This window comes from Aquarana catesbeiana, linkage group LG02 (genome assembly GCF_042186555.1).
Source record: "Aquarana catesbeiana isolate 2022-GZ linkage group LG02, ASM4218655v1, whole genome shotgun sequence".
NCBI lineage: Eukaryota > Metazoa > Chordata > Amphibia > Anura > Ranidae > Aquarana > Aquarana catesbeiana.
This window is the reverse complement of record NC_133325.1, coordinates 159,372,175-159,399,515: the sequence shown is the minus strand read 5'-3', so window position 1 is coordinate 159,399,515 and position 27,341 is coordinate 159,372,175. Positions and strand designations below refer to the sequence as shown.

Genomic DNA, 27,341 nt, shown 5'->3' with positions numbered 1-27,341 from the left:
ACAAGTCAGAGTCTAGGATTACACCTACAGTAGTACCCTGGCGTGAGGGGAGGGAGTGATAGTTGCATTGTTGATTTTGATGGAAAAGTCATGGAGGGGGCACGGGCACGGGCGGGGAGGAATATTAATAGCTCAGTTTTGAGAGATTTAGTTTAAGGAAGTGGTGCGACATCCATACTGATATGTCAGTTATTAAGCTAGTAATGCGAGAGGAGACTGAAGGATTGAGGTGAGGAGTAGACAGATAGATTTGGGTGTCATTGGCTTATAAGTGGTATTGGAAGCCGTGGGCGGTTATCAAGTGACCAAGAGAGGAGGTGTAGATAGAGAAGAAAAGGGGTCCGAGAACAGAGCCTTGGGGGACCCCCCAGAAAGGGTCAATGGAGAGGAAGAGACAGAGTTGTAGGTGACACTGAAGGAGCGCTGTGATAAATAGGCAGAGAACCAGGATAGAGCAGAATCTCCGAGGCCAAGGGGATGTAGTTTATTGAGAAAGAGCGGGTGGTCAACAGTATCAAAGGCAGCAGAGAGGTCAAGTAGTAGGAGTATGGAGTACTGGCTGTTGGTTTTAGCAGCTAGTAAATCGTTAGGCAGTTTCTGTGAAGTGCTGCGAGCGAAAGCCAGACTATAAGGGGTCAAGAAGATTATTTTCACTGAGGTAGGTGCTAAGACAGCTGTAGACTAAGCATTCTAGAAGTTTAGAGGTGAATGGGAGCAATGAGATGGGTCTTAAGTTGTTCAGGTTGGTGGGGTCCAGTGAGGGCTTTTTAAGTATGGGAGTGATCTGCGCATGTTTTGGAGGGAAGGGGAAGGTGCCACTAGAGAGGGAGAGATTGAAGATGTGAGGGAGCATAGGATAGAAGAAGAGGGTGACTTAGTAGTTGTGAGGGAACAGGATCCAAGGGACAATTGGTTATGTGGGCATCTGAGAAGAGTTTTGTAACCTCTATAGTAGAAGCCAATTCAAAATAAGAGAGCGTTGAATGTGCTGTTACGCAAGGTATGTTGGGTGGGGAAGATGTACGCACAGTGGAGGTGTCTTCACGATTGCATCAAACTTGTCTTTGAAGTGATTGGCAATCTCTTGGGCAGTGAGTGCGTTAGTGGGTAGAGGAGGTGGGGGACGAAGGAGAGAGTTAAAGGTTGAGAAGAGCCGACAGGGACTGGATGACAAGGTGTTAATAGGAGAGACAAAGTAGGCTTGTTTGGCAGCATGGAGGCAGGAATTGTATTTTAGAAGGGCAGATTTATTTAGGGTGAAGTCTTGCAGGCATTTGGTTTTACGCCACAGTCGTTCAAGAGCACGGCAATGTCTCTTGAGATTTCTAGTGTTGTCAGTTTGCCAGAGTTGTAACGGTCAGGGCCTGATTCTGCGTATGGTTAGAGGAGCAAGTGCATGTAGTGATGATGAGAGTGAACTATTGTAGACAGAGGTGGCCAGGTCAGGACAGGACAGGGGAGAGATTATGTGTTATGCTGCGTACACATGCTCGGAATTTCCGACAACAAATGTTCGATGGGAGCTTGTTGTCAGAAATTCCGACCGTGTGTAGGCTCCATTGAACATTTGCTGTCGGAATTTCCGCCAACAAAAATTTGAGAGCTGGTTCTCAAATTTTCTGACAACAAAACTTGACGCAAATTCTGATCGTGTGTACACAATTCCAACGTACAAAATTCCACGCATGCTCGGAATCAAGCAGAAGAGCAGCACTGGATATTGAACCTCATTTTTCTTGGCTCGTCGAACGTCTTGTACTTCACCGCGTTCTTGATGTTAGGCATTTCCGACAACATTTGTGCGACCGTGTGTATGCAAAACAAGTTTGAGCCAACATCCGTCGGAAAAAAAAACAGGATTTTGTTGTCAGAATGTCCGAGCGTGTGTACGCGGCATTAGAATGGCCCAGTTGAAGTCCAGACCTAAATCCAATTGAGAATCTGTGGCAAGACTTGAAAATTGCTGTTCACAGATGCTCTCCATCCAATCTGACAGAGCTTGAGCTATTTTGCAAAGAAGAATGGGCAGAATTTTACTCTCTAAAAGTGCAAAGCTGGTAGAGACATACCGAAAAAGACTTGCAGCTGTAATTGCAACTAGAGGTGGTTCTACAAAGTATTGACTCAGGAGGGCTGAATACAAATGCACGCCACACTTTTCAGACATTTATTTGTAAAATAAATTGAAAACCATTTACCATTTTCCTTCCACTTCCCAATTATGTGCCACTTTGTGTTGCTCTATCACATAAAATCCCCAAAAAAATGCATCTAAGATTTTTGGGTGTAACATGACAAAATGTGGAAAATTTCAAGGGCTGAGAAAATGTTTTCAAGGCACAATGGATTTGAAATGAAACAAACATGATGTGCTTTAACTGCCAACTTTCAGCTTTAATTTGAGGGTATTTACATCCAAAGTAGGTGAAAGGTGTAGGAATTACAACAGTTTGTATATGTGCCTCCCACTTTTTAAGGGACCAAAAGTAATGGGACAATTGGCTGCTCAGCTGTTCCATGGCCAGGTGTATGTTATTCCCTCATTATCCCATTTACAAGGAGCAGATAAAAGGTCCAGAGTTCATTTCAAGTGTGCTACTTGCATTTGGAATCTGTTGCTGTAAACTCTCAATATGAGATCCTAAGAGCTGTCACTATCAGTGAAGCAAGCCATCATTAGGCTGAAAAAACAAAACAAACCCATCAGAGAGATAGCAAAAACGTTAGTTGTGGCCAAATCAACTGTTTGGAACATCCTTAAAAAGAGAGAACGCTCAGCAAAACCAGCAAAACCAAAAGACCCGGAAGACCACGTAAAAAATGTGGTGGATGACTGAAGAATTCTTTCCCTGTTGAAGAAAACACCCTTCACAACAGTTGGCCAGATCAAAAACACTCTCCAGGAGGTAGGTGTATGTGTGTCAAAGTCAACAATCAAGAGAAGATTTCACCAGAGTGAATACAAAGGGTTTACCACAAGATGTAAACCTCTGGAGAGCCTCAAAAACAGGAAGGCCAGATTAGAGTTTGCCAAACAACATCTAAAAAAGCCTTCACAGTTCTGGAACAACATCCTATGGACAGATGAGACCAGGATCAACTTGTACCAGAGTGATGGGAAGAGAAGAGTATGGAGAAGGAAAGGAACTGCTCATGTTCCAAAGCATACCACCTCATCAGTGAAGCATGGTGGTGGTAGTGTCATGGCGTGGGCATGTATGGCTGCCAATGGAAATGGTTCTCTTGTATTTATTGATGATGTGACTGCTGACAAAAGCAGCAGGATGAATTCTGAAGTTTTTCGGGCAATCTTATCTGCTCATATTCAGCAAAATGCTTCAGAACTCATTGGACAGCACTTCACAGTGCAGATGGACAATGACCCGAAGCATACTGTGAAAGCAACCAAAGAGTTTTTTAAGGGAAAGAAGTGGAATGTTATGCAATGGCCAAGTCAATCACCTGACCTGAATCCGATTGAGCATGCATTTCACTTGCTGATGTCTATGCGTTCCAGACTTTAGGCTGTAATTGACTGCAAAGGATTTGCAACCAAGTATTAAAAAGTGAACGTTTGATGGATGATTGTTAATCTCTCCCATTACTTTTTGGTTCCTTAAAAAGTGGGAGGCACATATACAAACTATTGTAATTCCTACACCGTTCACCTGATTTGGATGTAAATACTCTCAAATTAAAGCTGAAAGTCTACAGTTAAAGCACATCTTGTTTGTTTCATTTCAAATCCATTGTGGTGGTGTATAGAGCCAAAAAGATTAGAATTGTGTCGATGTCCCAATATTTATGGACCTGACTGTATATATATATATATATATATATACATACATACACACACACACATATGTGACAACACTGAAGAAATTACACTTTGCTACAATGTAAAGTAGTGAGTGTACAGCTTATATAACAGACATTTTGACTTAGGGGTGTACTTACTTTTGTTAGCAGCGGTTTAGACATTAATGGCTGTGTGTTGAGTTATTTTGAGGGGACAGCTAATTTACACTGTTATGCAAGCTGTACACTTACTACTTTACATTTTAGCAAAGTGTAACCTCAGTGTTGTCACATGAAAGGATATAATAAAATATTTATAAAAATGTGAGGGGTGTACTCAGTTTTGTGAGATACTGGGGGTTATTTACGAAAGGCAAATCCACTGCAAGGTGGAAGTGCACTTGGAAATGCAGTCGCTGTAAATCCGTAGATCAGCTTGCACATGATTGGATGATAAAATCAGCAGAGCATCCTCTCATTTCATATCTCCCCGACTGCACTTCCAAGTGCACTTTCAGTGCAATTTCAAGTGCACTTTGCACTTGTAGTTTGCACTTGTAGTGCAAAGTGGATTTGCTTTTCATAAATAACCCCCAATGTGTATATATATATATATATATATATATATATATATACACACATTCACATACACACACACGCACGCACATAATCTGATGGATGATCATAATCATAATCTGATGAATATATAAAAGACAATAAAAAGTTCATAAACTTGCAAAAAAAAGGGAAAAAAAGAAAAAAAGACGTAGGGCATAGTGTTAGTTCTGTCCACTGTCTCAGTGGACATTACCAAGAGAATGAGTTAAACCATATAAAAACCTATCATAATTTGGTATTTTGATCATTATGCTACGATCAAGCTATTGTAGAAGGTCAGGAACAGTTTCCAGTAGCTTCTTACATGAGTCTGAAATTCTAAATTGTAACCAACCAACCCATATTGTATTCTACACCTAAAAGTCAGCCATTTTTATCAACTCACAGTACCTACTCTACTACCAGGGACTGGTTGCTTTTCAATATTTAGGAAGCAGGCTTTTTGATGCATTTAAAAGATTAATGATTTTTTATTTAAGACCTGTCATAGCTGTACTATGGAAAAGGAGCACCCAGAGATCCCGCCGGTGGGTTACATTATTTGCAATATGAGAGTAATCTTTTGTTTGAAATAGTGTTGTATTAGTAAGCATGGCCACCATATACACCAATCAACCATAACTTTATGACCACTGCAGCTTAAGTGAGTAACATTAATTAGCTCATTACAATAGCACCTGAAAGTCAGTTGGATATATTAGGAAGCAGGTAAACATGTTGTCCCTCAAGTTGATGTGTTGAAAACAGAAAATATGGGCATCGTAGTTTGTTGTATATGGGGCTGCATAGAGTGCCCAGTGCAGACTGGTCAAGGTGCCCATGCTGACCCGTGTCCAGTGTCCACAGCCAAAAGCGACTACAATGGGCATGTGAGCATCAGAACTGGACCATGGAGCAATGAAAGAGGACAGCCTGGTCTGATGAATCACATTTTCTTTTACATGATGTGGATGGCTGGGTGCATTGTTTACCTGAGGAAGGGATTGCACTTGTATGGAGGCAGTATGGGAAGAAAGCAAGCCGAATGAGGCAGTGTGATGCTTTGGGCAATGTTCTTCTGGGAAACATTGGGTCCTCCTATTCATGTGGATGTTACTTGACACGTACCACCTACCTAAAAATTGTTGCTGACCAAGTACACTCCCTCGTGGAAATGGTATTCCCTGTTGGCAGTGCCCACTTTCAGCAGGATGATGTGCACTGCCACACTGCAAAAATGGTTCAAGTTTTGAGGAACACAACAATGAGTTTGAGGTTTGACTTTGCCTACAAATTCTGCAGATCTCAGTCCAATCGAGCATCTGTGGAATGTGCTGGAAAAACAAGTCCAATCCGTGGAGGTCCCCCCTTGCAACTTACAGGACTTAAAGATCTGCTGCTGATGGCTTGGTGCCAGATACCACAGCACAAAAAAATACCAGGAGTTGGTCATGTCAAAGGTAAGAACAATTACCCCAGAGGATAAAGTGAGTGCAAGGATTATAATGGCTCAGCTGCAAAGTTCCTCCCTTTGTGACCTTAATGGGCCCTCAACTTTCCAGTGATGAAAAGCACCAGAATCTAGGTCTGTAATGGGAGTAAGTGGGGAGATCTTTTAAATCTGGGATATTGAAAACATTTGACACAAGCCTAGTGGTAAAATGTTAGTTTTGATAATATCAATACATGTATGGCCTGACCATGAGAAATTTAGGCCATCCCATTCACTAAAGTCCTCCAATATTTAGCTGTATATGTTTTGGAAATTACATTTTATACAAATCAGAGTGCTTGGTTGTTAGATTTATCCACAGATAGCAGAGGAAGCAGTCTTTTCATGTAAATTAAAACTAAGTGCATAAGTGAGCTATTTTGGAGATAAGACGTGTGACGCTCACAATCTCTGATTTAGCTGCATTTATTTAGAAATTAGAAGGAGGGAGTAGTTTGAAATTCCCTTAAAAGTAGCAAAAGGATATTTCTGGGTATGTATAGTAAGAAATCACCTGCAAAGATGACCAGCTTATGTTACAAGTGCCCCAGGTGTATTCCTTTAATATCTATGGTACAGCATAATGTGGCCAGGAATGGTTCCAGAAATAAAACAAACAGCAAGGGGATAGTGGGTAGCCCTGTCTAGTACCACTGCACTGTGAGGACAAGCAATACCATTTACTTTAACTTTAGCTGCTAGTTGTTCTTACAAGGTCATGATCCTGCTATTAGGTCTCATGTCCTTGTATGTACAGTCATAAGCTGGAATGACCAGTCTACATAGTCAAATGCCTTTTGATAAAAGCAGAGGTATTTTATGCAGTTTTGCGTAATATATTAATAAAGAAGAAGATCTAAGAGAGTTATCTTGGGCTTCTCTGCCCTGGTCTGGATGGATCCAAGCAGAGTCTAAGGACAAGAATCTTAGCATACATTTTATATCCACATTAATTAGAAATATTGGCCTATAGCTCTGATAAAGCAATGGGTCTTTTCCCTCTTTGTGGATAATCATGATGTGTGTGAATTGTACTTCTGATTAGAAGGGGGGTCCAAATGTAATTGCTTTAGTGAGTTCAACAAAATAAGACAACAAAATTTGTTTAAATATAGTGTATACATATTTAAGCCTATTTAAATTGTCCATATGTATATTTGTCCATCAGTATGGATATATACACTTTATATGTTTATTTTCATATTAGGATGAGGGCAAATTATCATATTATAATACATATGCTTTAGGGCTTGAGTGTCCTTTGGCACTTAATGGGACTATTGCATCTTTATTGAATATTTTTTATTTACTTATTTTTCATGTAGATTGTATGTACTAAGCTTACACTATTGGTACCTTCTCATGGTATAGTAATAGTATATGATATAACTTTATAGTTTACACAGTAGCACTTTTGAATTTTAAAGGGACAGCCCACCCACTTTTTTGAAATAATTACTTAGAAATGCCTGACTGCCTAGTGCAGAATTTGTGATAGGACTCCCCAGGTCTGATGTTGTAAAGTAATTGGTAATAGTGAGCAAAACTTTGGTGCTATTTCTGTGGAGGATGTTCATCTGAATTTTTTTAAAACACATATGCAAAAATTTGAAAAGCAACCATAAAAATCTCTAAAGCTGGTGTCCCTTTAAGATAGATTTAAAGTGAAGCTTAAAGTGGATGTAAACCCTCACATATACCCAGTGAAGTGAACAGCCTCAGATGACACAAAGAGATGAAACAAATCATCCTACATAAGTTTTACATGTATATCTCCTGTCTTTAGCTTTATATATTCTTTAGAAAGTGCACATCGTGTTAGAGATTTTCTCTTCCTGTTCAGCATCCGAGTGGATTCTTGGCATACAGCCAAGACAGCTGATTGGAGGAAAGGCACACCCCCCCTCCACATAGGCAGAGACTTGCAGAGCTGTGCTGTGACAAGACAAGCTCTCTGCTAATCTATTTATAGCAAACCTCCCTTGACACAAATTACAGTCTGTTTTTTCCACAGTTGACAGAGAACTTGTCAGAAGTTAACATGTTGATAACAGATGAACGGAACAGCCAGGAGAAAGCCAGGGGACTTAGGGCTAAAAAGAGAGATAAGAAAACACTGCAGATATATGTGCCCATCTCAAATTTCATGAATCAGGTTCACATTCACTAACTCCTTGTAGCAACATTTTTTATCTTTTTTGGTCCTCCATCTCACCTCCTACAAAAATGTTAAAAACATAATAATATATGTTGATACCTTTGATTTTTTTGTGCAGAAAGACAGCACTTCCTGGTTTCTGGCCTAGGCCGGGCCCTGCTGCTTCCTTATATTGCTACAGCACAGCCATCCCAGAAGGCAGTGTACTGTGTATCTGTGCATGCACCAAGATTTTGGTGTATGCGCACAGCTGCCGCCAGCATTAGAGTGCCCATACATAAGAAATAGTGGTGTTCGTACACATGCACAAAAATGCCGATGTCCATTCACAGATGTACTGTTGGTCTCTACAAGGCCCCAAAATCCTGGCATAAACCGGGCAAGATGGTGGCACGGAAGAGGGATGGTGTAGGGAACAAATGCAGCAGTGACATTCCGCTTTAAACACTTCAGCCCCAGAAGGATTTGCCCCCTTCCTGATCAGAGCATTTTTTGCAATTCGGCACTGCGTTGCTTTGTACCCAAACAAAATTGACGTCCTTTTCTTCCCACACATAAAGCTTTCTTTTGGTGGTATTTGATCACCTCTGTGTTTTTTATTTTTTGCACTATAAACAAAAAAAGAGCAACAATTTTGAAAAAAAAGCAATATTTTTTACTTTTTGCTATAATAAATATCCCCAAAAAATATATATAAAAAAAAAAATTTCTTCCACAGTTTAGGCCGATATGTATTCTTCTACATATTTTTGGTAAAAAAAAAAAAAAAAAATGCAATAAGTGTATATTGATTGGTTTGAGCAAAAGTTATAGCGTCTACAAAATAGGGGATAGATTTATGACATTTTTATTATAATTTTTTTTTTTTACTAGTAATGGCGGCGATCTGCGATTTTTATCGTGACTGCGACATTGCAGCGGACAGATCGGACACTTTTGACACTATTTTTGGACCGTTGACATTTATACAGCGATCAGAGCTAAAAATAGCCACTGATTACTGTATAAATGTCACTGGCAGGGAAGGGGTGAAACATTGGGGGCGATCAAGGGGTTAAGTGTTGTCCCTGGATGTGTTCTAACTGTGGGGGGGGTGGGCTCACTACAACATGACAGAGATCACTGCTCCCAATGACAGGGAGCAGTAGATCCCTGTCATGTTGCTAAGCAGAACAGGGAAATGCCTTGTTTACATAGGCATCTCCTCGTTCTGCCTCTTCTCATCGCAATCGCTGGCTGCTGATGAACATCGAGTTCACGGGAGCCACGGGCACGCTCCCGTGGCACGCAGTGGGCACACATGCCCGCTAGGTGGGGATTTCAAAGGGACGTATGGGTACACCCTTTTGCCTGCCCGTGCCATTCTGCCGACAAAAACCGGCATGCGGCAGTCGGCATGTGGTTAAGCCAGAGAATACCACTGAACAATTTTAAATTGCTAAGGAACTTTTGTATTTTTGTAATTTTTTTTACCAATCACTTTGGGAATCTTTTGTGATTTTCTTTTCTTTTCACAAACTGGGGAAAAGATTATCACTTGGTATTCAGTGGGCTGAGATATCAACTACTGTAGAAAATCAGACTTCATCCCAACAAAACTACTAATGGAAACCCTTTTTCATACTAAAAAGTGAGTAGTGGAAAGTGAGTAGTACTGGTAGTATAGGGACCCCACAGCAAAAACGTAAAAAATGTTGATGTGCTGGAAAGGGGCAGAAACGCGCCCTTGATGTCCACAGATGTCAGAAAGTCTCCCAGGTGAAGTGAAGTGATGACATATACTGTAGATTCCATGCAGTAGTTTTTAATTCAAATGAGGAAATTGAGAACTTTCAGATCCAAGGTGTATGAGAACAGTGAACAAGTTGGAGCAAAATTCCTAAAACCTCTCCACCACAGGAACTGGGGTTAGGACAGCTTGAACAAATAGATGCAAGAGTACTAGATGGAGATCTGCTTATTTGTGTTGTGAGGTTGGAAGTTGGTGAGGTTGGTGTGTAAGTTTTAGAACTGAGAGACCAAGGAGGGGACAGGGAGCAAAACTTCAGTTTGAAGCTCTAGGATACCACCTCTTGTACCCAAGCATCGAGGATGCAAGTTATCCAAGTGTTCCCCCACTTTGGACAGTGGGGGCACACCTGCATGCCAAAAAATGCTTGTCTGAGGATTTGGCAGACTTTGAGTGCAAGTCATTGTGGGCATACTAGAAACCTGACTTGAAGGGTCTAAACAAGGAAGTGGAGAAATGAAGGAACGTTTCTTAACGGTGAGAAAGGGGGGAAGACTTAGCAGTCTATTTCTTAGGTTTCTTCCACTGAGGAAGATGGGTGCTGATGGCTCTGGTAGAATTTTAGATAAATAAAATCTAAAATCGATCTCACAAGACATTGTTCCTTAAAACAATGAGGTACAAACACTTCTTATACAAGAGTTACACAGTCCTGCACCCTAATCAAGGTGTCCACACATGAGTATCAGCAGAAGGTTCATGTGATTGAAAAAAACAGAAAACTTTTAGGTGACCAGCACAGCTAAATTTAAAAACTACAGCCAATTGTCCATGCATACTCTAAGCAGGGAATCAATGACAGCACTAGAGAAATTATTTTGAATGGAAATTGACCATTTAGTTATGGTTTGACAAGGTACAGTCTTACAGTCAAATTTTGATGTCACCGAATAAAGGAAAGAAATTGTTATATGCTTTAGTGTAGAACAACCGAGACCTGTGATTAAAGGCAGAACAGGAGCCTTCAAGTCCACTCAATGAATTATAGAGCAGACCACCGTATTAATTAGAAAAATACACCTTTTCCTATTTGGGCAAAATAGCCACAGACTGAAATCGATCCAATTTCCTACAGAGAGGACATAGAATCTACATCTAATAACAGATGCATAGAGGGATCCTGAATGAACCAGAGAGGCCCAGTGTGTTCATGTTGGATTCAGGGTAAAAAATGGATGTTAGAGATCCATGGATCAGAGGTGGTACCCAGCAGACAGCTGAATCAGAACATATGGAGCCCCCTTCACACTAGAGAAAGTGGGACAAAATTCTGCAGTTCACTTTCATATGCAGAGCGACACCAGTTCTGTTTGCCAGAAATATAAGTGAACGCCAAGCAAAACAAATCTGACAATTAAGATCCAAACTAATCCTATAACTTCCCATATGTACTACAATGCAAAAGGCATTGTAAGTGGGCTCCTGTCTCTAAAAATACTTAGTGATTACAGAGAAATGCTGGAAAGGATTCCACTGATCGCTTGAAAGTGATGAGGGGAAGCACTGTGTTGAGAATGCCAGAGTCAACATCAGGGTAGGTAGTGTTGTTTGGGAACAACTTTTACATAAAAATCCACAGAAGCTTTAACAATCAGCTGGAGGAGGTTTTTAGGACTAGACTCCTTGGGGACAAACTGACTGTGGTCTATCACTCTGTGGGCAGCAGCAGCTTGGAGCCCATGCACTTTAAGCCCAGAGGCTACTCTGCATAAAGCTGTCTGACGCATTTAAACTCCTGATTCACATGAGACTCCAAATCCTTCAAAGGATAATGGCTTGTCAGTAGTTCATACGCAAGGTGATATTTTGAGATACTTTTTGCCCTTGCATAAAAACTTAATGTCCGGTGGCAAACTGTTTGAAGAACATTTCATGCATGCAGGAAACTTCCAGACATTCGGAGCTGTCACAGAGAGAATACCAGTTTAAATTACTCTCAGTGGCTGAATGGAAAGACTTTCAGGATTTAACATATCCAACATGAAACTACCAGTGTAGTTTCAATGGCTGAATGGAGGAGAAACTTCTAAATTTGAACAGATCTAACATGAATCTACCAGCAGTTGTTGATAGAAGAGAAAATTAGCAAATAAACAGGAAACAGGAGAGCTAAAGAAGACACATCCACTGTTGTTTTTCTTGGTCTGTTAGCTTTTGTTGCTATGTTTCCCACCCTTCTTTTGGACTGCTTTTGGATGGGTTGGCCAATTTATCTTCAACTAAAACAATGCCTGCAGTGTAAAGATGCAAGTGAGTCTTCCTGTTTTGTATGAGGAAAACAAAAATCTACATGCACATACTCATAGTCATGTCAATAAAATACAATTCTAAAGACGATTCAAAATTTACTTTATATTATCAAATAGGATTTTCTCACAGTACCTGATCCATTATTGAAAACTTTCGTCCCAGCCTATTGTCAGGATACCAAATACCTTTTCTTCTCATGCCATCTTCGGATTCTGATTTGTAAACCTTCTCATTATCGCACTTTTCTTCCCCTTCAGACAATTCTTTTTGTTTTCGCTTCTTTCTACGATTCCTTCTTTCTTTTGCACTTTTAGAACTCGGTTTGGAAAATTCTGAAGAGGTCTGAGACATCCTTGCATCTCCTTCTTCATCCTCCGCTGCATCCTCAGTAACAGTACCAGCTGAGGTGGCCATCGCTGCTGCCTAAAGTAAATGAAAAACACAAAATAATGTCTCACGTGTGTAGATTGAGATCATGTGTTTCTTGCATGTGAATTTATACTACAAATTTATGCAGTGTTGTTGTTAGGTTGGCTGAACTGGAACTAAACAATCAAAACTGCATCAGTCACTAGAACCTGCATAGTGCATGTGCTTAAAAAAGGGCTCCTTTGTATGGCTTTAATCTCTAAAGCCACGTACACACGAGCGGAATGTCCGACAGAAAAAGTCAGACGGAAGCTTTTCATCGTCTATTCCTATCGTGTGTGTGCCTCATCGGACTTTGTTTTTGGAAAATTCTGACGGACCTAGATTTGGAACATATTTCCGACGGAACCAATTCCTATCGTGAAAACCGCTTGTCTGTATGCTGTTCCGATGGACCAAAAACGATGCATGCTCTGAAGCAAGTACGAGATGGAAGCTATTGGCTACAGGCTATTGAACTTCCTTTTTCTAGTCCCATCGTACGTGCTGTACATCACCTCGTTCTGGACGGTCGGACTTTGGTTGGACTTTAGTCGGACTTTGGGTTGACTGTGTGTAGGCAAGACCGCTTCAATGGAATTCCGTCGGAGTTCCGTCGGAGAAACCTTTGGAGTTTATTCCGACGGCAAAACCGGTCATGTGTAGGCGGCATAACATGAAAGCAACAAGTACGGAGGGGGTTGAGAGACAAAGAAGGGGAGAACTATCCACTTATTTAGTATGGAAAAAGGATTAGAACTGATAGATTTGTAAAACTAGCCAGACCTGTTCTTCTTGAGCTTTCTTCAGTTGCTCCAGCATTGCTTTGAATTCATTTTCCTTCTGTTCTGCCTCCTCCAAAGTTGCTTGATTTTGTTCTTCATAAGCCATGGCCACCACAGCCAGGATCAAATTCACCAGGTAAAATGAGCCAACAAAGATGACCAAAATAAAGAAGATCATGTATGTTTTCCCAGAAGCACGCAGAATCTAAATTATGAATAAGAAAGTTTTACTTTTTTGTTAATTAAGATGAATATAATCTCAGTCAAAACTCAACAAGACATTATAATTGTATTAAAAATATACCCACTTTTCTCTTGGGAGTGGTCGAGTTTACTAGGGTAATAGCTGTAAGTCACTGATCAGCTCTTTTGTAAGAAGGGATATATCCCTTTCAACTATTGCTCTCTGCTCAAAAAGGGGAGCTGTTGAGTGACTTAGAGCCTCAACAGAATAGATCTCCCCTATGAGTAATATACGTGTCTCACTGTTATAGTCACACACTGGCATAATGCTGCAGAAAACACTTTTTGATTGGAGAAGAGATTCTTGAAATAAATTGAAATAAATGAAGCAAGCAAAGTCTGAAGTACAATTGTAAAGCACATTGCTGTGTTTTATAAATTCGTTTTTTAATATTTAGTCATGGCAGTAAGTTTTTAAATGTGCCCCAAAGACTTTCACCCTTCCACTGTTAGGTCCATACAGCGTACGGATCTACAGCACTGCTTCCAGCTGGCATGGACCTCATTTCTCTTTCTGCTATAAACTCACTTCAGTGACCATAAACTTGCAGCAGAATTGTTCAGCAGACTCTGCTGAACAATCCTATAACTCTGATATAACGGATTACAATTAACTGATCAGAGTTATTCAGCTCAAATGTGACCACCCCCCTCATGCTGCCACTTCCCATTCTCCAGCCTCTCCACCTCCCGTTGCTCCCTTTCCTCTAAAAAAGCTTACCCTCCCCTATTCTTTCCTATCTCCTTATACCCCCCTCCCCCCCAGCACTGATTTCCTCCCCCCATGCCAATCCAACCCCCCCATGCAAACCCTCATGTCCTCCCCATCACTCCTATCCCCCCCACAACTCGATCCTCTGCTGCTGGGCGGCAAGTCCTCCTTCCCCTCCCGCTGCCTGCAGCTGCTGGCCGGCACTCAGCTCTGGCTAGCTGACAGGCTGAAGAACGGATGAGGTTGGGGCTGGGGGGGGCTTGGTAAACATATGTTTACCAGCCCCATCCCTGTACTAAAATGGACACAGGCAGCGATCAATACAGATCACTCCTGTGTCCATTGATAACTGAGCATTGTAGACCAAGCTTATTATGTGTCAGTTTATTTGTGAGTTTATGAATGAATCAGGAGTCTCTATACAGGCTTCTTATTCATTCATGTAATGTCCAGCTTAGGCTGCAGAGATAGGGACTTTCTTCAGTCCCTCTTCTCTGCCTCAAAAAAATGATATCAGGGGTCTGTTTAAAATTCTGATATCTCACCAAAGACCCCCCCCCCCAAAAAAAGTACAAAATATAAAAAATATATAAAAAAATATAAATGTAAAAAAAAAAGTTGAAACATTAAAAAAATAATAAAAAAACATAGTAAGGCCCATTTCACATTTCCGACAAAGAGATGCGTCTGCTCAGCGGGGGATCTGTCTGCTGATTCCTGCTGAGCAGGCGGGTGACCGGTCCGTGTGATCCCCGCTGATGCACAGCAGACATGGACACAGCTCGCTGTTCTCTATGGGGCAGTCAGATGTCCGTTTCCATCTGATTCTCATCCCATCCGATCTGCTAGATGGATGGGGAACAGATCCCCATTTGTCTGTTTTTGGCGGACTGGATTGAATCAGATGCAGGCAGGTGTAAATTGAAACATGTGCATTTACATCAGCCTCTCCACAGAAAACAATGGGTGGTCCGATCGGGTCCACCTGAAAAACGGACAGGCGGACCCGATCGGTCTGCTCGTGTAAAAGGGGTTTAAGGTCTTGTTTACACAGGGCATACTTGCATGCATCCTTGTGCAGGCAGTCCCATTGATGTCATTTGAGATGTAACAAGTGCGTGAACAGAGCTCCCAATTCAACATCCATGTTGGTCCAGGTTAATGTCCTAAATTCCCTGAGCTTACACTGTCTTCATTCGGGGTCATGCACCCACACCCACACCCACACGCATGTCAAACTGGGAGCAGCAGCTATGCCTATGCAGCCATTGAATTCCAATTGACATAAATGGAACTGCCTGCAAGGGGTTGCACGGAAAAACCTGTGCATCCTGGTGCAGGTAAACACGGTCCTCCAAGGGCATACACTTTTGTATGCCCCATGTGAATGATGCTTTAGTAGCAATTTAGCAGGAATTTGTTGTGTTTATGTGCACTAATAATGATTTTAGTGTATCTTTAGGGAAAATACCAATTTGATGAACATTTGCGCAATTATTGCGGGGCTCAAAAAATCCGTAGCACTTTTTATATTCTAAAAGTCATGTGCTTTCAGAAAATGCATGGTTTGGGGGGTCGTTTCAAATTCTGAAAGTGAAAAATATTAACCCTTCAGATTTTGTAGTAAATTGTTTTTATTTACAGTTTTGCGTACCTTCAGTTTTCACCATTTCACAAAAAGGTGAAATTTAAAATGTACATATATTTGTTATCTATTAACTCAATACAGTTTTAACTTTTATATTTAGTAGGAATTTAGCAGGAATTTTGTACATTACGCCATCTGTGATTCTACTAATGATGATTTAAGTGAATTTTTAGCAAAAATATTGATTTGATAAACATTTGTGAAAATATCACGGTGCCTTAAAAATCAGTAGTACCTTTTATTATTCTACTGGCCATGTGCTTTCAGACTCGAAAAGCTGTAAGCGAACAATGAATCCTCCAGATTTTTAGAGAAATTTTTGGTTACATCCAATTTTCACCATTTCTCAAAAAGGCACAATTTAAAATTTACAAATATTTGTTATTTACTAACTCAGTGCAGGGTTAGCTTTTATTTTTAGAAGGAATTTAGGAGGAATTTTGTAAAATTTGCTGTTTGTATCTGCTAATAATGATTTAAGTGCATTTTTAGCTAAACTATTGTTTTGGTAAACATTTGCACAAATATCACAGGGCCTTAAAAATCAGTAGCACTTTCCTTTTATTCTACAGGTCATATGCATTTAGAAAATATATGGTTTGGGGGTTCTTCTATAAACTTTGAAAGCGTTAAGGGAAAAATGAAAACCTTCAGATTTTTTGAGAAATTTACATTTTTGCGTATGTTTAATTTTCATCATTTTGCAAAAAAGACATAATTTAAAATTTACAAATATTTGTTATTTATTAACTTGATACAGGTTAAGCTTTTATATTTACTAGGAATTTAGCAGGAATTGTGTAAAATTTGCTTTGTTTATATCTTCTAATAATGATTTTAGAGTACTTTTATCAAATATATTGTTTGATAAACATATGCACAAATATCACAGGAGCTTAAAATCAGTAGCACCTTATTTTTAATCTACTGGTCATATGCTTTTAGAAAATATATGGTTTGGGGAGTCGTACATACTCTAAAAGCTGTATGAGAAAAATAAAAAAGCTATAGAAAAATTGCGCAGGGCCTGGCAGCGAAAAGGTTAAATGATTAACAAAGTCACATTAATAACATCAGATATTAATGCAGAGGATTAATCAATTTTGACACAAAACATTGTATTAGTATTAGTGAAATATTATTTTCTTATTTTGAAAATGTAACACCTGTGCATGGGGGCTCTGCACGGGGCACCGATCAAAGTGCTCTGTGTGAACAAAGCCTAACAGCATACCTCCCAACAGTCCCAGATTGGGCGGGACCATCCCGCATTTTCACCTTTGTTCTCACAGTCCCGGAGTACAGGGGCTTTGTCCCGCATTACTCCATTATATGGTAACAGCAGAGCAGGACCTGCAGCAGTGTGAAGTACATCTAGCACAGCCAGGGATTGGTGGGAAAGCTGGCTGGGGTACGGCCAGCCGCAATGAGGAAAAAGCGTAGCTGTCAAATTAATCCTCTGATGTCGGGGATAGGCGGGCCGATATGCGTTTGAGGTGTCTCGTCCCCTTTGTCAGGCAACCTGTGCTCAAACAAACTGCCTCCTGACTCCCCACAAATAGAGCGCCCCCCTGTCCCCCTCTGACCTTGCCCACCACAAGGGGGAACCCTGCTCCTCCTCCTGTTCCTGACCACCACAGAGCATCACCCTGACCCTCCTCTTGACTCCGCCCACCACAGAGTGGCACCCTGCCCCTCCTCCTGACTCTACTCACCACAGATCAGCGGTCTCCCGGTGAAATGAGGGTCAGGTGAGGTCGATGATCCTCGGTGGGCTGAAGAGGATGGATGCCGGGGCCACCAGGAGGGTCTAGAGTAGTGTGGTGACGGAGGACCCCGCAGTGTGGAGTCAGATCCTCACCCTGCAGTCTATTAACCACTGGAGTGGCTACAACTGCCAGCATTAACAACTGACAGGAGGACTACAACTGCCAGCATGAACAACTGACAGGAGGACTACAACTGCCAGCATGACCAAGTGACAGGGGGACTACAACTGCCAGCATGAACAATTGACAGAGGGACTACAACTGCCAGCATGACAAGTGACAGGGGGACTACAAACAACTGCCAGCATGACCATGACAGGGGGACTACAACTGCCAGCATGACCAACTGACATGGGGACTACAACTGCCAGCATGACCAACTGACATGGGGACTACAACTGCCAGCATGACCATACTGACAGGGGGACTACAACTGCCAGCATGACCATGACAGGGGGACTACAACTGCCAGCATGACCATGACAGGGGGACTACAACTTCCAGCATAACCAACTTACAGGGGGAGTACAACTGCCAGCATGCCCAACTGACAGGGGGACTACAACTGCCAGCATGCCCGTAATGAAAGGGGGACTACAACTGCCAGCATGCCCAACTGACAGGGGGACTATAACTGCCAGCATGACCATAATAACAGGGGGACTACAACTGCCAGCATGACCATACTGACAGGGGGACTACAACTGCCAGCATGACCATACTGACAGGGGGACTACGACTGCCAGCATATCCTGAGTTACAGGGACATTAGAAGTTCCTGTATGCATAGGATAACAAGTGACTGTATGTACGTAATGCACTCCTGAACCCTGCACTCTGTACGTAATGCATTTCTGAACCCTGCACTCTGTACGTAATGCACTCCTGAGCCCTGCACTCTGTACGTAACATACTCCTGAACCCTGCACTCTGTACGTAACATACTCCTGAACCTCACTCTGTACGTAATGCACTCCTGAACCCTGCACCCTGTACGTAATGCATTCCTGAACCCTGCACTCTGTACATAATGCACTCCTGAACCCTGCACTCTGTACGAAATGCACTCCTGAACCTCACACTCTGCACGTAACATACTCCTGAACCCCACACTCTGTACGTAATGCACTCCTGAACCCTGAACTCTGTACGTAATGCATTCCTGAACCCTGCACTCTGTATGTAATGCACTCCTGAACCCTGCACTCTGTACGTAATGCACTCCTGAACCTCACACCCTGCACGTAACATACTCCTGAACCCCACACTCTGTACGTTATGCACTCCTGAACCCTGCACTCTGTACGTAATGCATTCCTGAACCCTGCACTCTGTATGTAATGCACTCCTGAACCCTGCACTCTGTACGTAACATACTCCTGAACCTCACACTCTGCACGTAACATACTCCTGAACCCCACACTCTGTACGTAATGCACTCCTGAACCCTGCACTCTGTACGTAATGCATTCCTGAACCCTGCACTCTGTATGTAATGCACTCCTGAACCCTGCACTCTGTACGTAATGCACTCCTGAACCTCATACTCTGCACGTAACATACTCCTGAACCCCACACTCTGTACGTTATGCACTCCTGAACCCTGCACTCTGTACGTAATGCATTCCTGAACCCTGCACTCTGTATGTAATGCACTCCTGAACCCTGCACTCTGTACGTAACATACTCCTGAACCTCACACTCTGTATGTAATGCACTCCTGAACCCTGCACTCTGTACGTAATGCATTCCTGAACCCTGCACTCTGTACGTAATGCACTCCTGAACCCTGCACTCTGTACGTAATGCACTCCTGAACCTCACACTCTGCACATAACATACTCCTGAACCCCACACTCTGTACGTAATGCACTCCTGAACCATGCACTCTGTACGTAATGCATTCCTGAACCCTGCACTCTGTATGTAATGCACTCCTGAACCCTGCACTCTGTACGTAATGCACTACTGAACCTCGCACTCCGTATGCAATGCACTCCTGAACCTCAAACTCTCTACCTAATGCGCTCCTGAACCTCAAACTCTCCACCTAATGCGCTCCTGAACCCTGCACTCTGTACATAATGCACTCCTGAACCTCACACTCTGTACGTAACATTCTTCTGAACCACACACTCTGTACGTAATGCACTCCTGAACCCTGCACTCTGTACGTAATGCACTCCTGAACCTTGCACTCTGTACGTAATGCACTCCTGAACCTCACACTCTGTACGTAATGCACTCCTGAACCCTGCACTCTGTACGTAATGCATTCCTGAACCCTGCACTCTGTACGTAATGCACTCCTGAACCCTGCACTCTGTACGTAATGCACTCCTGAACCCTGCACTCTGTACGTAATGAACTCCTGAACCTTGCACTCTGTACATAATGCACTCCTGAACCTCACACTCTGCACATAACATACTCCTGAACCTCACACTCTGTACGTAATGCACTCCTGAACCTCACACTCTGTACGTAACACACTCCTGAACCTCACACTCCGTATGCAATGCACTCCTGAACCTCACACTCTCTACCTAATGTACTCCTGAACCCTGCACTCTGTACATAATGTACTCCTGAACCTCACACTCTGTACGTAATGCACTCCTGAATCCTTCCACACTTTGTGTAACACACTCTTCCACAGTGTGTGCAAAACCATTTGTAATGGAAGCTTTTTATTCTTTTTTTTTAAACTATTGTGCTGAGGTTTGTGTCTGTAAGACTCTTGTTTGTGGCACAGCAATCAAAGCAGGAAGCCGAGTTTTGTTTAACCACGCCCATAAGCCTCTCCCACCCATAATCATTTGGCCACACCCATTTTTGCTGTGGTGTGCGTAGTGACACTTCCTCTCTTAAGTGTCCCTCATACTGAAGTTCAAACTTTGGGAGATATGCTAACAGCCAGCAGGAGAATTGATACATCAACTTCCTGATGATTACAAAAGTGAAAGAACAAATTATTATTATTATACAGGATTTATATAGCGCCAATAGTTTATGCAGCGCTTTACAATATAAAAGGGAGACAATACAGTTATAATACAATAAAATACAAGAGGATTAAGAGGGCCCTGCTCAGAAGAGCTTACAATCTAATAGGGTGGGGCAGGTGGTACAAAAGGTTATAAACGTGGGGAATGAGCTGGTGGAAGTGGTAGGAGATTAGTTGGAGACGTGATAGGCTTTCCTGAAGAGATGAGTTTTCAGGGATCGCCTGAAGAGTAGGGGATAGCCGGATAGATGGAGGTAGCGAGTTCCAGAGGGTGGGAGAGGCTCTGGAGAAATCCTGGAGACGAGCATGGGAGGAGGAGATGAGAGAGCCTGAAAGCAGGAGGTCTTGAGAAGAGCGGAGAGGTCGATCTGGGTGATATTTGGAGACAAGATTAGTGATGTAGCTCGGGGCAGAGTTGTGAATGGCTTTGTATGTTGTGGTTAGTATTTTTAATTCGCTGGGTGATTGGGAGCCAGTGTAGGGATTGGAGTAGAGGGTTGGCAGACACTGAGTGGTTGGTAAGGTGGATAAGTCTGGCAGCAGCATTCATGATAGTCTGAAGAGGGGATAGCCTATGGAGAGGTAAGCCAATGAGGAGGGAGTTGCAATATTCAAGGCGAGAGATAACAAGGGAGTGAATGAGGAGCTTGGTGGCTTCATTTGTTAAAAAGGGGCGAATTTTAGAGATGTTACGGAGGTGAATTCTACAAACTTTTGACAACGATTGGATTTGAGGCTGAAATGACAAGTCAGAGTCTGGGATTAAACCTAGTACCCTGGCGTGAGGGGAGGGACTGATAGTTGCATTGTTGATTTTGATGGAAAAGTCATGGAGGGGGCACGGGCGGGGGGAATATTAATAGCTCAGTTTTAGAGAGATTTAGTTTAAGGAAGTGGTGCAACATCCATGCTGATATGTCAGTTAGTAAGTTAGTAATGCGAGAGGAGACTGAAGGAGTGAGGTGAGGAGTAGACAGATAGATTTGGATGTCATCAGCGTATAAGTGGTATTGGAAGCCGTGGGCAGTTATTAAGTGACCAAGGGAGGAGGTGTAGATAGAGAAGAGAAGGGGTCCAAGAACCGAGCCTTGGGGGACCCCAACAGAAAGGGGCAATGGAGAGGAGGAGACAGAGTTGTAGGTGACACTGAAGGAGCGCTGTGATAAATAGGCAGTGAACCAGGATAGAGCAGAATCTCGGAGGCCAAGGGGATGTAGTTTATTGAGAAGGAGCGGGTGGTCAACAGTATCAAAGGCTGCAGAGAGGTCAAGTAGTAGGAGTATGGAGTACTGGCTGTTAGTTTTAGCAGTTAGTAAATCGTTAGATATCCCTAGATATCCCTGGATATCCTTTAAAAGTCTATGTTACAGGAAGGGGGCTGCACACTGCATGTTGTAGTCTTTAGCTATGCAGTCTGCCCATCAGTTGCTATCAGACCTGCTTCTGGAACAGTAATCAAGCAATTGATCACCTTAGCATAGTTAAAGTCTGCGCCATCCAGTGGCTAGCAAGGAGGAGCAAACTCAAAGGGTTGAGGGAGATGTGCTGTCTCACTCAGGTTCATCCCTATAAAGGGAGATATTGAGAGAACAGAATTAACTGAAGACACAGGTATAAAGGAAATGGATGCAGATGGGGAGCTCTGGAATGATTCTAAGATTATAATTGGGACTAAATGTCCAAAATGTTAAAGAAACAGGATGAAACATTTGAGGATTGAAACCTGAAGCATATATGTAATTTTTGCTTTTTTTGTAACTTAAGTTACAGCTTAAATAAATCATTGATTTTAATCCAAATGCATATATATACTTTAGTTCTGTAAAAAGTGGCAGCATTAGACTCAGACTCTGCTTTTTTGGATCACAGGGGAAAAGATATAAAAAAAAGACTTCCGTTGACATATCCTGCCGACACTGCTCTTACAGTACTTACCTAACTCTCCTCATTCTCACAAGTTCAAATGCAGCCCATTGAATGGCCACCTTCAAAATATTGAAGCAGCTAATACAAATTTCTAATACAGGAAAAATGTTTAATGTCAAGGGATCATTAATTCTGTGCAACCAGCTTTGTGATCCAGGCACTCCTGCATGATAGCAAAGCAAAATCTTTAAAGCGGACCTCAACACCCCCCCCCCCCCACAACCCACTTTCTCTCATTCACCTCCTACCCCTTTCTCTTTCATAATCATATATTTTAAATTTTATTTAAATACCTTTTTGGGGACACATTCCAAAACATCCTGGTTTCTTAGCTAGGAAAGAATGATGCATTTGTCACCCGCAGCCTCCTGGGATACCCATGTCACACATCCCAGGGGGCCTGCAGGGTACTCCACTGCACGGCCACCATGGCACATCATCAGGGAAGGGTGGGGGCACATCTGCAAGAACCCAAAAGAGACATGTGGCCCCCTGAGGACAACAGAGGAAAGTGGCGGTGCAGAGTAGCGGATCACTACAGAAGCTGGGTGTGTATGTTTTTTGTGTAGAACAAAGCTATAGGGGTAAGAGAGGAAAAATGGGGGGGGGGTGAGGCTCCATTTTAACCTCCACTGCAGCAGTACAACCTAGGAAAAATCACACCCTCAAACATGAACAAAGTAACAAAAACACGCCAATTTAGCCGTTCCTTTTCCTACCCTACCACTCTCCTATCAGCATGTGCATTATCATCACATATACATGCAGAGTTCTGACTGGCTTTTAATGCTGCCTCTCACTCCCACAGTCTCAGTTCTGTGGTGCAAAGGAATTATGGAAGGCCAATTCCTAAACCAGCAAGTATAAACTTGATGAATTTTAATGAATACTGTTAATTAGTATTTTTGCATATCTGCCTGGAGTTCAGGAAATGATTGATTAATACTGTAGTAAAGTTATCATTTTTTTTTGTACACTAGCATTCCTGTAATACTAAAGAAGCCTTACGAAGCTCTAACCTAGTTTAGAAATATCTACATAATAAGAGGATTCTTGTAAGCTACCATATACTCTATGAGAGTTAATAATCTGGATAGCTGCTAGCACTGATCACATCCCATATGCTCGTGCTGACCAAGAAAACTACAGAAGAAAGTGCCGTGCTATCTTGATCTTACCATGTGACCACCACATAGGCTAGTGCTGCTATTTACATAAATAGATAAATGCTAAATCAAAATTACTATTAAAATACATACTGCAATCATTGAAGATTATGCTTCGTGATAACAAAGTGACCATGTGCAAAATATATATATATATATATATATATATATATATCCACTTATATATACAGATAGTGCTTTGTAAAGTGCTCTGATAATAAAACGAAAAAAAAGAATTATTCCAGTGCACTAAAGTGCTAATGTGCGAAATTCTTCATGCAATAATATGCGTTAAATAAAAAACATAAAGTCTATTCCAATTCAATCCAATCCACTGATTATATTGGAAATGACCAAACGTGTGCTTGTGTCCACTTGTGTGCTCCCCCTTTGGTGTATGCGCTCACCTTAGAGAGTGTGACCTTGCAGCTTATCTTGGTCAAAACACGCTTCTGAACCAACTCTGGGTTCAATGTCTGTACTTGGGTCTTGGGCTAGTTGCTTGTGCGTTTTTCCACATAAAAATATGACAAAGGTAACTAGATAGTGTAATACCGTTTTATATAATATTTATTAAAAAAGTAACAGATGTCCCTTTCATAGGGTCCTCACATTTAGTCGGTGCTGACAGGGGGACTACAACTGACAGCATGCCCAACTGACAGGGGGACACATCAGCTCAGCGTTTTTAAAGATTTTCGGCATTTGTATAGAATGGTGCACTGCAGCACCCACTAAATGTGAGTATCTTATGAAAGGGGCGTCTGTTACATTTTTAATAAATATTATATAAAACAGTATTAGCTGCAAGGTCACATGCTCTAAGGTGAGCGCATACACCAAAGGGGGAGCACATGAGTGGACACAAGCACACGTTTGGTCATTTCCAATATAATCAGTGGATTGGATTAAATTGGAATGGACTTTATGTTTTTTATTTAACACATGTTATTGAAGAATTTCGCACATTAGCACTTTACTGCCCTGGAATAATTTATTGTTTTTTTCATTTTTTATTGGAGCACTTTACAAAGCACTATCTGTACATATAAGTGGATGCACTATATGTATATATACCATATTTATCTGCATATAATACGCACTTTTTTCCCCTTAAAATCAGGGGAAAATTGTGGGTGCGTGTTATACGCTGATCCCTGCTGTCTCTGAGGGGAAGGAGGGAACGAGCGGCACCAAAATAGACCGAGCCGAGTGTACTGTGTACTCGGCTAGGCTCGGCTCCGCTCACAGTCATGCCTAGTCCCACCTCCTAGCATTTACATCCCGCCATTGGGCTGGTGTTGTTTCCATCATAGGAGCTGTGCCAAGGGGCGGGACTGAGCGGGACTCGCGAGACGAGCCGAGTACACAGGACATCCGGCTCTGTCTTTCTCAGCGGCGCTCGTTCCCTCCTTAACAGGGGAAAGACTGAAGTGCAGATGGGCACACATCATGCTCCAATGATGGGCAAGTCTGCAGATGGACACAGGGCAAGGCTGAAATGATGGGGAAGTCTGCAGATGGCCACGGGGCAAGGCTGCAATGGTGGGGAAGTCTGCAGATGGACACGGGGCAAGGCTGCAATGGTGGGGAAGTCTGCAGATGGACACTGGGCAAGGCTGCAATGATGAGGAAGTCTGCAGATGGATACTGGGCAAGGCTGCAATGATGGGGAAGGCTGCAGATGGACAAAGGGCAAGGCTGCAATGATGGGGAAGGCTGCAGATGGACAAAGGGCAAGGCTGCAATGATGGGGAAGGCTTCAGATGGACACTGGGTAAGGCTGCAATGATGGGGAAGGCTGCAGATGGACACTGATAAAGCTGCATTGATGGGCATTTAAAATGTAAGTTTTTTTTCCTTTAAACTTCCTTCCTAAAACTTTTTTTCCTTAAACTTCCCTCCTAAACTTGGGGTGCGTGTTATACGCCAGCGCGTGTTATACGCCAATAAATACGGTATATATTTTTTGCACATGGTCACCTTGTTATCACAAGGCATAATCTTCAATGATTGCAGTATGTATTATAATAGTAATTTTGATTTAGCATTTATCTATTGATGTAAATAGCAGCACTAGCCTATGTGGTGGTCACATGGGATCTAGATAGCGTTGCACTTTCTTCTATAGTTCAGAAATATGTTTTATTTTTGTAAATTTTAGATTTTTTTGTGTTTTGTCTTTATTAATAAGGGCACAACCATAAACATCAAATAGAAAATAAAGACATTATATTTACTTACTAACTGGTACAAGTTTTCCCAATAATCCTGAGTCATAAGGCGAAATAAGGCAAGAAAGGCCCAGCTAAAGGTATCAAAATTGGTATAACCAAAGTTGGGGCTCCTGCCTGCTTTCATGCACGTGTATCCCTCTGGACATTGCCTAAAAACAAAAGATAATTCAGACTCCAATATTAGTAGAACACAAGCGTTTATATCACAAAGGGTTATCTTTCATAGAATTTTCATTATTATTTTTTTAAGCTTTCAGAAACATGATTTTTAGGTCTATTTATCATATATTTATATATTCCATATCCAGTGTTCTTCTGCTTTCCCCATCTAAGTATTGTTATGCCCCGTACACACGGTCGGATTTTCCGACGGAAAATGTGTGATAGGACCTTGTTGTCGGAAATTCCGACCGTGTGTAGGCTCCATCACACATTTTCCATCGGATTTTCCGACACACAAAGTTTGAGAGCAGGATATAAAATTTTCCGACAACAAAATCCGTCGTCGGAAATTCCGATCGTGTGTACACAAATCCGACGGACAAAGTGCCACGCATGCTCAGAATAAATAAAGAGATAAAAGCTATTGGCCACTGCCCCGTTTATAGTCCCGACGTACGTGTTTTACGTCACCGCGTTCAGAATGATCGGATTTTCCAACAACTTTGTGTGACCGTGTGTATGCAAGACAAGTTTGAGCCAACATCCGTCTGAAAAAATCCTAGGATTTTGTTGTCGGAATGTCCGAACAAAGTCTGACCGTGTGTACGGGGCATAAGTGTGATCTTTATAACTGATCTAGTTGTGGTGAGATTGCCCCAACTTACAATATCAGCAGCATTGGCAGGCAGTGACTCGATCCAAATGACTTCTTGCTGATTGTAGAACACTTTAATGGAAAAGTTATATGTGCTCAGAACAGAAACTAAAGACACACTGAAAGAGGGTGGGACTAGCTATATTGAGCATCTCCTAGCTATGGAGTGAGGAAGGGACAAAATTATTTGAAGAGAAATAATCAACAATGCATGTGTACTCCCCGACGAAATCTATCATTTCAAATACTAAACAATTGAAAAACAAGTCCGAACATTGTAAGAGAAGAATATTCCTGTAACGATAACGTCTGAAAAAAAAGAAAGGGGAAGACCATGGAAGAATAATGCAAACGTTCACATATTGTAAAATTTGTAAAGTCATTAGGAGTCATTGCTGTCTGTAAGATGGCACAGAAGACAGTTTTTATGCGTATCCTAGGACGGGAAGGCAGCAAAATGCATCAGTCCTTCTTGCCTCCTGTAGAATCAAGTTCTACAGAGGAAAAGGCAGCAACATGCACCAGTTCTTCCTACCTCC

At 42.0% G+C, this 27,341-nt stretch overlaps 1 protein-coding gene across 5 annotated transcripts in view; it reads right to left on the bottom strand.

Annotated features, from left to right (window-relative positions):
• The window catches only part of SCN8A (sodium voltage-gated channel alpha subunit 8), a 279,033-nt gene that overhangs the window by 92,487 nt on the left and 159,205 nt on the right, over nt 1–27,341 (bottom strand). For all 5 annotated transcript variants that reach the window (XM_073613696.1, XM_073613692.1, XM_073613693.1 and 2 more), the window contains 3 exons: nt 25,993–26,134; nt 13,279–13,482; nt 12,217–12,507 (listed from right to left, as the gene is read on the bottom strand). In XM_073613696.1, the coding sequence (XP_073469797.1) occupies nt 12,217–12,507; nt 13,279–13,482; nt 25,993–26,134 (637 nt within the window). The remainder of the gene's footprint in view (nt 1–12,216; nt 12,508–13,278; nt 13,483–25,992; nt 26,135–27,341) is intronic.